General features: G+C 46.1%; 1 protein-coding gene across 2 annotated transcripts in view; it reads right to left on the minus strand.

Annotated features, from left to right (window-relative positions):
• Positions 1-6,862: 6,862 nt before the first annotated feature.
• tent5d (terminal nucleotidyltransferase 5D) overlaps positions 6,863-12,586 on the minus strand; it is an 8,415-nt gene continuing 2,691 nt past the window's right edge. For both annotated transcript variants that reach the window (XM_032528099.1, XM_032528100.1), the window contains exons 2-3: positions 12,161-12,475; positions 6,863-11,824 (exon numbers count right to left, since the gene is read on the minus strand). In XM_032528099.1, coding sequence (XP_032383990.1) covers positions 8,474-11,824; positions 12,161-12,475 — 3,666 coding nt within the window. In that variant the 3' untranslated portion in view covers positions 6,863-8,473. The remainder of the gene's footprint in view (positions 11,825-12,160; positions 12,476-12,586) is intronic.

The raw sequence follows: 12,586 nt of genomic DNA on the forward strand, positions 1-12,586 counted from the left end.
TTAACATCAACATAGGCACAGGCTAATTACTGCTAAAGTAAGATGCTAGTTAATGTTAACTTAGACACAGGCTAATTACTGCTAACTAACATGCTAGGTAACATTAACATAGGTACAGGCTAAGTACTGATAGCTAACATGCTAGTTAACATTAACATAAGCACAGGCAAATTATTGATAGCTAACATGCTAGTTAACGTTAGTAATTAAACCTAAACAGCTCTTTTGAAGTCCAAACTGTCTGCGAGCTTCTCCTGACAATGCGGTGATTTGTTTACAATGCGACAGTAAGTTGCATGGGTATGACACAATTGTTAGCCTAATTTTATAAAACGTCTGCTATGGAGCTATGGGTCTGACCAAGGGGGTAAACCTCTCCTCTCTAAGCGGAGCTCCTTTGGCGCCATTTTAATGCTACGGAGCCATAACCTGCAGTTAGCTTCCCATTGACTCCCATTCATTTTGGTGCCACTTTGACAGTGAATGACTTTAAATCTGAAGCGTTTAAAGACTCTATTTGTTCATTGTTTATTTCTAAAGAAACACAACAATGTATAAAAGGCTCCGTTACCCTGTAGCTCACGTTATGGCTCTGTAGCAGACGTTTTTATAAAAATAGGCTAACGATTGTGTCATAACCACACAACTTACTGTCAAAGAGTTGACAAATCACCGTATAGTACAAGATAAACTGGCAGACAGTTAGGGCTTCTATTAGCTTTTTAGGTTTAATTACTAATGTTAAATAGCATGTTAGTTAGCCGTAATTAGCCTTTGACTATTTTAAAGTTAACTAGCATGTTAGTTAGCAGTAATTAGCCTGTGCCTATGTTAATGTTAACTAGCATGTTAGTTAGCCGTAATTAGCCTGTGACTATGTTAAAGTTAACTAGCATGTTGGTTAGCAGTAATTAGCCTGTGTTATGTTAATGTGAACTTGCATGTTAGTTAGCAGTAATTAGCCTGTACCTATGTTAATGTGAACTTGCATGTTAGTTAGCAGTAATTAGCCTGTGCCTATGTTATCTCCTAACATATGCCTCCGCTCTCTGTCTCTGCTGAGCAACGGGGTCTGTTGGTCCATTCCTTTAACTGTCTACGGTCAGACCGGCTCTGTTCGAGTGTAGATTTGAGTCACGCATGCTCAGATTGAAACGGTTTATGACATAACTGAGATTTTTAAAATCCATGCATGAACTAATAAACTTTTCTCATTACAAACAATAACAAAAGATGGGAATCATTTCAAAAAAGTTGCAGCTTTCTGTGATTGTCTGACTGCCTACATCAGCTCAAAACGCCATTCAACTGACAGCTGTGTTGTGTGTGATGCTAACTTGTAGCCAGCAGTGAACCAACTTGGTTAAGTTGGTCCATTTTTACTGTGTTGACATTACAAAAGTCTCGTAAGCATCTTGTATGCTACTTGTTGCAAAGTGACGCATGCGCGACACAAATCTTCACTCAACTCGGATCGGGGAGTGACAGATGTATTAAAAAACGGGCAGCCTGGGCGCGCTTTGATAAGCCTTCCATTTCATTAGCTGATAGCCTACATTAAAACGTGTTATTATGCCTTTCCCCTGAGGCGTATTACTAGGAATCAATGAAAAATAGGAGAAAGATCATAGCATTCATCACGAAAAGACACTTCAAAAGTGGATCCTTCCAGGCTTTCAAAAACAAAACAAAATCCCAGTTCCTCTTTCATTCACATGCCCCCTCATACTTTCTTTTAATCCCCTGTCAGCATGCATCTGTTTGATTTAACCTGTACTCAACCAGACGGTTCAATTAAGAGCAGATTCTCATCCTCATGAATTCAGCATCCTCCGTGTGTTTATCTATTGATGGAGTGCAGGGATGTGAGGTGAAAACTAAAGGTAATGTAGGCTTATATTGATCACACAGAAAGTTCCTTATCTCAGACACGGTGGTCTGTCTCTCTTGTTTTGTTTGTTGCCACGCCGCCTTCTTTCATCAGTGCAGCCCTTATTCCTCCTCCTATTGATCCGTCCATCCATCATGTGTCCTGTGATCAGCCCCTCGTACTCGTTAACGCCTTTGATACTGAGAGGCCTCCCAAAGAGCTGATTATTCCAATATTATTTCATCTTTTGTCTGTGCATGTTTGCAAACTGAATGCTTGTCTGCCCGCCTAACTGTCTGTCTCCACTTCATTTTAATCACAGGGGAGTTGTGCCCCCACCCCAGTGTGCACTCTCATTCTGTCCTCTCTAACTCTATGATGGGTTATGATATGTTGACTAAAATAGCCCCCTTTCCCTTTTTTCAAACATGCACATACCCTATTCTGTCATCCCACGCATTCCCAGCCTCCCCCCCTCACTCATCCACTGTCCACATCGCTCTGCTCAGGGTCTCACACGCAGGGTGGAGTGAATGAGTGTGTGAGCAATGTATGTTTAGCTCACACCCTCCCATGTGCGTTAACCAGTGTGTGAATGATGTGTGTGAATTGTTGTGAAAAGAACGTCACACGTTGTCACACTTTGTCACACGATCACACACACACACACACACACACATAGACACAAGTTGCCAACAGGTAGGCCTATGCGTTGACATTTTGTGTGGAAAAAGCCTGAGTCAGATGTTGCAGACCGGACCTTAGTGATGCTGGAAAGGTTCTCCACGCCACTCTGAGACGACGTTGCTGTTGTTGTTTGTGTTCGACTGTCTTGTTTATCTGCGAGGCAGGCGGCACCCTACGGGGGTGGGCTGTAACCTACAGGAGCAAGTGAATGGGAAGAGGCAGGGTGAAACGAAGGGGGGGGGGGGGGGGGGGGGGGGGGGGGGGGGGGGGGGGATAATACTGGGAGGTGAGGAAGAAGAGGGAGGTAGGGGAGGGTGGTGGAGGGAGGTAGAAAGGGAGAAGAGCTGGATGCAGATGGGGATCTATTTTCTCCGTGCACGCAGACAAGATGGAAATGAGTGGGCGTTTGTGACGTCAATCAGTACACACACACACACACACACACACACACACACACAGTGAGACACTCCCCTCCTTCAGTCCCATGCTAATACATGCTTCGCTGCAAACAGCAGCAGTGCCACAGATCACAGGCACCATCAGCACACACAAATACCCCCCTCTCCCCCCCAATCATCACCATCGCTACCACCAACACCACCAAATACAGACATGAGCATAAGCACACACATGCAGACTTGGGTCTCATCCATGACCGGGCTGAGGATGTCAGCCACTCCTTTTTTGGAATTCAGTGTTAAAATATTTACCATACCTCTCACTAAAAGGTAAATATGTTCATCATCCATAAGGCTAAAAGCCCATGAGTCAGAATGATCTATGGTTATTGTACATGTCTAACCCCCATTAGTGGCACATGTACTCAGATAATTACTTTACTAGTAAAGTACAGGATATACTACTTACGTGGGTACAGAACATAGGCCAGAACTAATACTAATATACTGTATGTACTGTATATATATATTTTATGATGCGATATTCCTCCAACGCAAGACCCTTTCCGAGACCATTTAGCAGTGATTGGTTTATAGAAATGCAAACAACCCCCAACCATTTCTTCTCCTATCCAGGATCGTGTGTGTGTGTGTGTTTGTGTGTGTGTGTGTGTGTGTGTGTGTAGATGCCAGTGCTGCGGAGATAGGTCCGGCAATGCGAGACTGGGCGACATCAGGAGCATCTGGAAAGGGGGCGGTTTCACCTTCATTTGGTCTCTCCAGAAACCAATGGGTCGTCACGGAGACCACGTCCTCATTCCTCATTTGATAGAGTCTATGACGCCAAACCTCCAGTTTGTCATAATGGCTTCTGTCAAAAAATTCAAAGTCTCAAGCCCAAGCTGAGAAAAATCGGATGACATCACTATGACATCATCAGGGTCATTTCTTCTTTCTCACCTTTACTTAATTTAACCCTTGTGTTGTCTTCCTGTCGACCGTGCAACTTTTTTTTGCTTTTTGTGGGTCAAAATGTAAACTTTTTTAAAAACGTTTTGGTCGTGTTTTTCAAAAGTGAAAAGTGTTTTTGTCAATGACGTTTTTGTGTCTTTTTCCCTCCACATTTTTGAAGCGTTTGCGGACATTTTTGTCACTTTTTTCAACGTTCTTTCATGACAACATTTTTTTAATGCTGTCAAATAAATAAATTTGACCCCTAGGACATCACGAGGGTTAAAAAAAAGTAAGTTTTATCAGTGCAGAATATAAATCGTGGTAGGGTAAGGTTAGGTCAAATAATTTGTGAACTCAACTCTTCACTCACTCTGTTGTAAATCTGCCTTCCTCCCGCCTGACTGATCACTTGTGATGTAAGCCTGTGTCTTTTTCACCTGTCCAACATTTGCATAAGGGATGTCTCAGTGAACCATACGTTCCTGAAGGGACTGGATACCAAAGAGACAAGCAGACAGGAGACACACACACACACCATTCAGGAAACACAATATTTTCCACATGACTGCCCAATTTGGATTGCTGTAAGAGGAGATAAAGTCATACTGGCACGATTTGAGCCTGAACATAGCACAGAGGGGTTGTGAGTGGAATAACAAAGCAATATGATCGACAGGTTCAATTCCTCAAGGTTTACTGATCCGGGCTCCGTGTATGGCGTGCATTTGGCAAGTTTGCCTTTAAGAAATCATCCATCCATGTCACTGAGTCATGACGACACACACTTCTATCTAGAGAAATGAAAAACTATTTTTGAAACACTCCTCGCTGCCTTGCAAATCTTGCTGTTATGGATGATTTAGCGAATAAAGTATGAGTGGATGTATTTTCAAAGTGTAGGCGATGTGTGTGTGTGTGTGTGTATATTTCTGATGAGGAGGGATTGGTGGGTGGTATCAGAACTAAATATGCAGCAGTCATTTGCCTTGCCAATTGTTCTATTCATTTGAGTTAAATGGCTTTTCATTAGGGTTTTTATCCTCTTGTACCCTCAGCTGGGAGAGGACGGAGTCATAGCAGTCAAGGAAGCAGGTGGGTGGGAGGCACACAGTGGGTAGGGGGGGGGACATGAGAAAATTAGAGGACGTGGGTGGTACGGGTTAAGGAGGGTGAATGAAGGAGGTAGTAGTGAATGAAAAAAAGGATGAATGGTGAATACTATAAATCCATTTATTACCTAGTCACGCAAAGAGAAATCCAGTCTGCAACAGAGTAAAAAACACCTTGCAAATGATTGTGGCTTGCGCTTTAAATACCAGGTTCAGTGGTGTCTATCTTGGCAATGGTATTCAATAAACATTGCTCTCACATGAGACTTTGAAGGGGCTGGGGATGGCGATGGACGGAACGTTACAGAGGAATTCATTTGGACAACAAGTTGAAGGGAGTATGGCCGCCAGCCACAATGATCTCCTCTCAGGCTTCTGCTAACTCTGCTTTTGTTTTCATTTATTCTGCAGAGGCTGTGTGTGCACACAAACCATTCCTATTTTAACCCCGAGGTATGAATAGATTTGGAAATCTGAACAGATAAAAACACTTGTTTGTCAGATATGATTGTGGGAAGGTAGTCGAATCAAAATGTGTTGGTCGGAGCGCCTGAGAGACAGAGAGAAGGACAGCCGTGTGGGTGATGTTCTCTTTTTGTCTCAGTGAGACTGAATCTGTTTTTTTGAGGGTGGACGGGTGGGCAGGCCATTAGGAAAATTGATGTGCATGCAGCTGTGTGCACGTGCACGCTCATGCACGTGTGCGTATGCTCGTGCTCTCGTAGTGCTGCCGTCACTGCAGCCACATCACTGTGATTCCCCGGTGACTGAAGGCCTGACAACCTCCCACGCTCCCCCCCCCACACACACACACACTCTATGTCCTTTGCATTTCGGTCTCCACCTCATCTCAATTCTCCCATCCATCCATCTCTCTCTCTTTCTCTCTCCACTTTATTCCTTTCATTTCATCCACCTCTATTCCTAATTGTTTTGGTGCTTGTTTTGATCTCTCACCCCCTCATTCGCTGTGTGGGTCTTCCCTGTCATTCGTCATGCTATCTGCACCCACCTTGCTGCTCGTCTCTGTCTCTATGGAAACCCCAAGTTGACAAGAGTGGCTCAGAGGTCTGTGAGACGCTGATACAGACCCTATTAGGTGACACACTCTCTTTTTCTCCCAGAGAGCCACATGCTTCTAACCTTGCACACACAAGTGCAAGTATTAAGTGTGTGTAAAAAGATGATGTGTGACTGTGCCACTACTTGCTATCACACAACCCCCCCCCCCCCCCCCCCCCCCCCCCCCCCCCCTTCCTCGGTGGAAAGAGACGCCCCCATCTCCCATTGTGCCTATGACTTATCGGTGGTGTGAAGTAGGAGGAAAGGATGGAGATAATGTGGGAGTAAGGAGGGAAGACTATTGTTTCATTATACTAGGTCTCTTCAATTACTCAGTGGAGAAGGGGACCACCTGATGCTGCCTCCGCACAAATATTCCCATTGGAAGCACACACACAAACACACACATGTATACGCACACTCTGAGACTCCCTCCTCCCCTGTCTCTCCTTTCAGTTTCACACCTCACAAACTCTTACCCTCCCATTCACACGTCGTTGAAGCTGCTGTGTTGCGTAGACCGTGCGTCATTCGGGTTCCAAATGCATCTGAAGGGCAGGTGATTTGTGATAAGAGGCCTCCGACAGACACATTTCCACAGCGATGGGTCGCTCTCCTGGACACCATCAGGATTTGACGGTCACGCTTAAGTGGATCATCGCATAGCGCAATCATGGGGAGGATACGTCAGCTGTACGGCATGTCGTTTAGCAGAAAAGTGGAAATGAGAACGGAGCACATAGCAACAAAGAAAGACTTTTTAAAAGAATTCTGAAGGTTTGTTGAGTTTCTCCTTTATTTTATCAAAATGTACATGAATGAACTACAACAAAGGACTACATTAAAGAAGACATCAAAACGGGCAGCAGAAACAGGGGTCAACAATTGAAGACACAGACCCAACCCAACCCAAGGCCCACCCCATTACACCCCCCAGTGCAGTGAGATAAAGACATGCCAATGATGTCTCACATTTAGGCACTTGATTTCCTACAGAACCATCTTTGGTCATATTTGCTGTAGCACAGCTTTGAACTTCGACTCAAACAGGTTTGAGGTGGATTTGGAACTCGTTTCCTGTGGATTCAGACTTGAATTAGAGGATGCTGATTCACGCTGAGAGGAGTCACACAAGTTTAAAATGTAATTTGCTCGGTTTAGACAGATCTGCATCTGCTATGTTCAGAGATGACCCAAAGATGGTTATAACCTGACCACCTCCACAGAGTTAACTTTAGCATTCAACAAATCAACACTACAGTACTTTACGTGATACAGAAAGGACTCTACACGAGGGAAAGGAATCAAGCACTACATCTTAACACAATTTATCTTAAAACAATGCAGTGTATCTGCACACAATATACTGTGATCAATACTCTGTACAGTCTACTGCAAAGGCATTGTTGTTGGCATTTTTCTGTAGGATTTAACCAGTCTGTTTAGCACTGAGTATTATCTTCTGCAAAAATAGATCCATTTTTAATAAATTAAAAGCCTTTGCTTTGACTTCAATATGTGATCTATATATTAGTTACTCATGCATTGTCCAACTCTGTGTGCGTACAGCAGGTTTGTTTGCGTGTAAGTATGTAAGGGTGTGTTTTTGTGTGTAAGTGTTGTGCATGCATGTGTATGTTCTGAAATAGGTACTGTACACACTGGTAGACCTGTCCCTCAGTATTTCTTTTTTCAGAATACACCCCTTCAGTAAAGGATTAACAAAGTTACATTAAACTGTTTAAGAAGCATAGGAGTCACACAGTATTTGGCAGTGAGAGAACAGTCCTAATTTATCCATGCACAATATCAATATCAACCACAGGCAAGGTCCACATTCTGAACAAACCCATTAAGAACGACACAGTAAGAACATGAAAAGATTACAAGAATTCAAAACCCTGGAAGTGTGAGTTTTGTGTGTGTGTGCGCGTTTGTGTGTGTGTGTGAGTGTGGGAGTGTGTCCGTGCATGTGTGTGTGTGTGTGTGAGTGTGTCCGTGCATGTGTGTGTGTGTGTGTGTCCGTGCATGTGTGTGTGTGTGTGTGTCCGTGCATGTGTGTGAATGTCAACAGCACAGTTGGTTTCCCAGGGAGACCTAAGGGCTATGACTCATTCAGTGCATAAAGCATTTTCTGGAATTTTAACAATATCGGAAGAATTATTATTTTCCCACAAAGCCCAGATAATTACATATAATCATATCAGAACCTTACAGAGTACTCAGGGAGTTTACTGTAAAAACCCACTCAATCCCACCCCCTTAGATCTATTATAGACCAAACAGTTTATCCCTGGATTATATTTCCATTCTCCATCTTTTTCCTTGTGGAAAGCTCCTTCCCCTTGCTCGATTGTGTGTTTTCTGTAATTATGTGTGTTGGTGTGTGTGTTTTAGACTAGTCCAGTCTGTGTGTGCAGGTGCAAGGGGTATGGTTGGTAAAGCAGAGTTGATCCTCCTTGGGGTATGTAGTAGCTGCAGTAGCTGGGTTCTGCTAAGTAGGGGGCACTGTGATCAGCCATGTATGGAGCGGGCTGGTAGAAACACGTTACATGGTCTGTGTTGGGGATGATGTTCTGCTCTCCGAGAACCTTCAGGGCCAGCACTGTGATCATGTTCAGCGTCTGACGCCTCTCGTGGCCCATCAGACACACGGTGCTGTCGTCGACCACGCGACGCAGCGTCATCAGGTACTGGTACTTGCTTCTCTCCTCGCCGATAAAGTGGTTCTTCAAGTAGGACAGGATCTTCCTCTGTTGCTCCTGCACGTCAGGGAAGTCGATAAAAAAGCGCGAGCACATGTAGCGCTCCAGTGTCTTTATCTGAGTCTCGCTGGCCGGTCGGTAGTCTCTGACCAACAAGTTGCTGTATTTTAGCAAGCCGCCTCCTCGGATCTCCTCGGGGTTCCTGGTAGCGATTAGGCGGTAGCGCAGGTGGTCCATGGCCGCCTCAAAGTCACCGTACATGCTCTCTGCCAGGACCTCGACAGCAGGGACCGAGCAAGATGTCTGAGGAGCACTGCTCTGTTCAGGCATGACTGCAGGTACCTTAGGGGCCTCTTTGCTCTCGGGCACAGGGCTCCGTGCCTCATCGGCTTTTGGAGGGCCAGATACCCCTGGGTCTTCAGACTGAGAGAGAGGCGGCACATGTGAGCTGGAGCTCGGGATAGTGATTGGAAAAGAGACGGGCTCTGCAACCTGAGGCAACGATGAGATATAATCTTTTTCCTTTATATCCTCCAACTGTAGGAGAGGAGTTCCTGGCTGGGGAGAGGACTCTTTAATCTGTTCTTTGCTGTCTTTGTTCACTATCAAAGGCTCCATGTCTGAAGATTCCTGAGGTACAAGGTCCTCTGACTCCACCGGCGGAGTGAGGCAGAGGAGGGGAGGGCTGAGGCAGGGGGAAGGGGGGCTAAGACACAGTGGAGGAGGGCTGGGGCTAAGCATTGGAGGGGTGAGGTAAGGAGGTGAGCTGAGGCAGGATGAGGTAGGGCTTATACTCAGGGGTGGAGAGCTGAAGCTTGTGGCAGGGCTGACGGTGTTCAGTGGCAGAGGTGCGAGGCAGTGAGAGGGAGGGGTCAGACATGGGGGAGGGCTGAGACTGGGGGGCGAGGGAGTGAAGCATGGAGGGGAAAGACTGAGTACAGGAGGGGTGAGACAGTGGGAAGAGGAGGGAGAACTAAGTGTGTTATCTTGTTGGCAGCCCTTTGACTGATTCAAGCCCACCTTTTTGGTTTGTGGTTCTCTGATTTCATCTTCATCACTGAGCTCAACTTCTGAGTTGTGTGTAGGATCTGGGGTGTTGGAGCGGGACGTGTCAGTGTGTGAAACTAACGTGGTCACTGAGTCAAGAGGCTCTGATTGCTTGGGTGCACATGTGGTTTCACTAGGCGAGGGCTGGCTCTGTTCATCACAAGCCACCTGTGTAGATGGGGTCTCTTTCACGCTCTGGATACTTGTCTCACATGATCTTTCTGTGATTAGCTGAGGCGGTGGGGGCTCCTGAGGTAAAGCAGGTGTGGGATCAACAGCAGAGGTGAAGATTATATCAGGGGCTGGATCAGGAGCTGAGGTAAGGTCTAGGTTGGAAGCTATGTTACAGGAAGGGGTCGGTTCAGGCCCAGGGTTTGTTTCAGTAGAAAAACTGGTTGGTTGGGTTGTTGTAGGATCTGGACTGGGACCTGTTGGCTCAAAGGCTATCTCAGGTTCAGGGCTAGGGCAAAAGTTTGGAACCAGACCGGGCTCTATGACAAGTTCGGTTTCAGAGACTGGACTGGGGTCAGGATTGGTGGTTACCTTCCTACACATCTTGCGAGGGGGTTTGGGAGATGAGTGTTTAAGCACCACCATGTGAGAAAGTCTCTCCGAGGCCTTACAAGAGGGAGAAGAAGAGGTCTTTTTGTCAGGAACAAGGCTGGCTGGTGCAGGTAAATTCTCCTGAGTATGTGGAGGGCTGACGCCATCACGTGTGTTAGGTGTTTTTTCTGATCTATCAGTGTGTGGCGTGCTGTGGATCTCTGGTGCATCATGTGTGCCAGCAGGCTCTGTGTTGTAAAGTGTAAGGGAAATGCAAGAGGTGGAGCAGGAACAATCGCTACTCTGTGTGTCTTCTGCGTTTTTAGCTTCTGATGCTAATATCTCTTCTGTCATTTCACTTCTTTCTGTCTCCTTTTTTCTCTGTCCTGGCTCACCTGTCACATCTGCTAACTGTGTCTCTGTCTTTGCATGTAAAGATGTGCTGGAGTCCGATCCAAGTTGATTTTTGTCTTTCTCGTCACGTCTCTGATCCTCACTGAAACACTCTTTGCTGTGACATTCATCTGCCAGGTTTGGAGACTCTGTCTGGGCTTTGTTTGAGCCTGTTGGCGGCTCGAACTGTCCCGTTTGCTCTGTAAGTTCGTTCTGGTCATCGGGGGGGTTTGGGTGGTTGGACTGTTCATTGTGGGCAGAGAGTTCCTTGTCATCTGAATGTGCTGGTTGTTGGCCATCACACGTCTTGGTTTGCTCTGACTGTTCTACCTCTGTCAAACATCTGGACACGTCATGGAGCTCCGGCTCGTGTCGGAGTTCAGTCTGAGCTGCTGGTTCAGCTTTCTCAGAACTTTGTTCCTTTTCTGACAAAAGGTTTGGAGACGTCTGGTCTGAGGAGTCCGTCTCATTGAAGGCTTCATTGTGTCCGGACACTTCTTTCAGCTCCACGGGTGTTTTCTCTTTGTTGTGTTTTTCAACTGTGGAGTCTTTTGTCTGGTTTGATAGTTGAGTGTGTTCTGTCTGGGACTCCTTTTCATGCACCTCATCTCTCTGTTGTGTCTGGCTGACATGTGACCCCTCTTTGCTGGATGAGTCTCTACCAGAGGTCTTCTCTGTTTCCGAAGCAGTGGCCTGTTGGAGCAAAGAGGGACAGTCTTTATTTTGATGGGCTGCAGGTTGGTCCATTACATCAACGGTATTGTTCTTCAGGGGGGCCTCCTGCTGCATGTAGGACTCTAGGAGACGATCCAGGATGATCTGGAAGGAGTCGACGCTGAACTCAAACTGCCGCCTCAGCGTGCTCACAAATTTGAGCTCAAGGTTTTTGCCACTGTTGTTTGAGAGCGAGATGAGGCTCCAGCGGTCGTGCTCAGTGAAGACCTTGACCATTTTCTGGACATAGGCCTCCTTCATTGTGGCGCTGCTGATCCGCTCCCTGTTGACCCCAGCAGGTAGGCAGTCCAGCAAGCAGCCCAGCACTGACTCCTTGATCACCTGGGATGACAAAAGGTCCGCAATATGACAGCTGCAACTTACGACAATGCAATTTAAATGCAAGTTTGCTTGTTACATTGAACTGAATTTGTGATGCTCCTGTGGTTTGGTTTTCTGTATAATGCAGTTACAATTATTATAGTCAGTACAATTGAGTCACACTATAGGTCAAATATTCCATGATTAATAAAGCACCATAAAACTCAATATTGCAACACCATAGAGATAGAGATTCAGTTTCATGATAAGATATTCCAGCAGAATAAAGCAGGTGTATGCAGGGGATTGAACCCTAACCTGCTTCTTTTTCCTAACCAATCAGTACTGTAATCCTACCTGGAACTCCTCCTGACTGGGCAGCTCCACTCCAAAGATGATGTCCAGGTCCTTGTAGCTGGTTCCGTTGTCTCGGACGAGGACGTGGCTGGCCGTGGAGCCGTTCAGGCGAACATCTCTCACTGTGATTCCCAGCTTCTGCAGCCGAGCCCGCACAGCTATGATGATGTCTCGGGGACGCAACTCCAACGTGGGGAAGTTCCCGCGGCCGTGGATTGGAACCACCTCTGACAAAACCTGATGGAGAACTTCCACCTGCTCGGTGTTCAGGCTGTGGAACCGCTGATTGGATTTAGTTTCAGACATGCTGCTGCCCTGAAATAAGGGAAGGAGGACGACATTGAGACTTCATTACAACTCCCATACAAATTGTGTTATGTGTCTAACTCGCTCGCTCTCTCTGCTTCACACACACACACACACACA

Source organism: Etheostoma spectabile, chromosome 10 (genome assembly GCF_008692095.1).
Source record: "Etheostoma spectabile isolate EspeVRDwgs_2016 chromosome 10, UIUC_Espe_1.0, whole genome shotgun sequence".
In the NCBI taxonomy this organism is placed as follows: domain Eukaryota; kingdom Metazoa; phylum Chordata; class Actinopteri; order Perciformes; family Percidae; genus Etheostoma; species Etheostoma spectabile.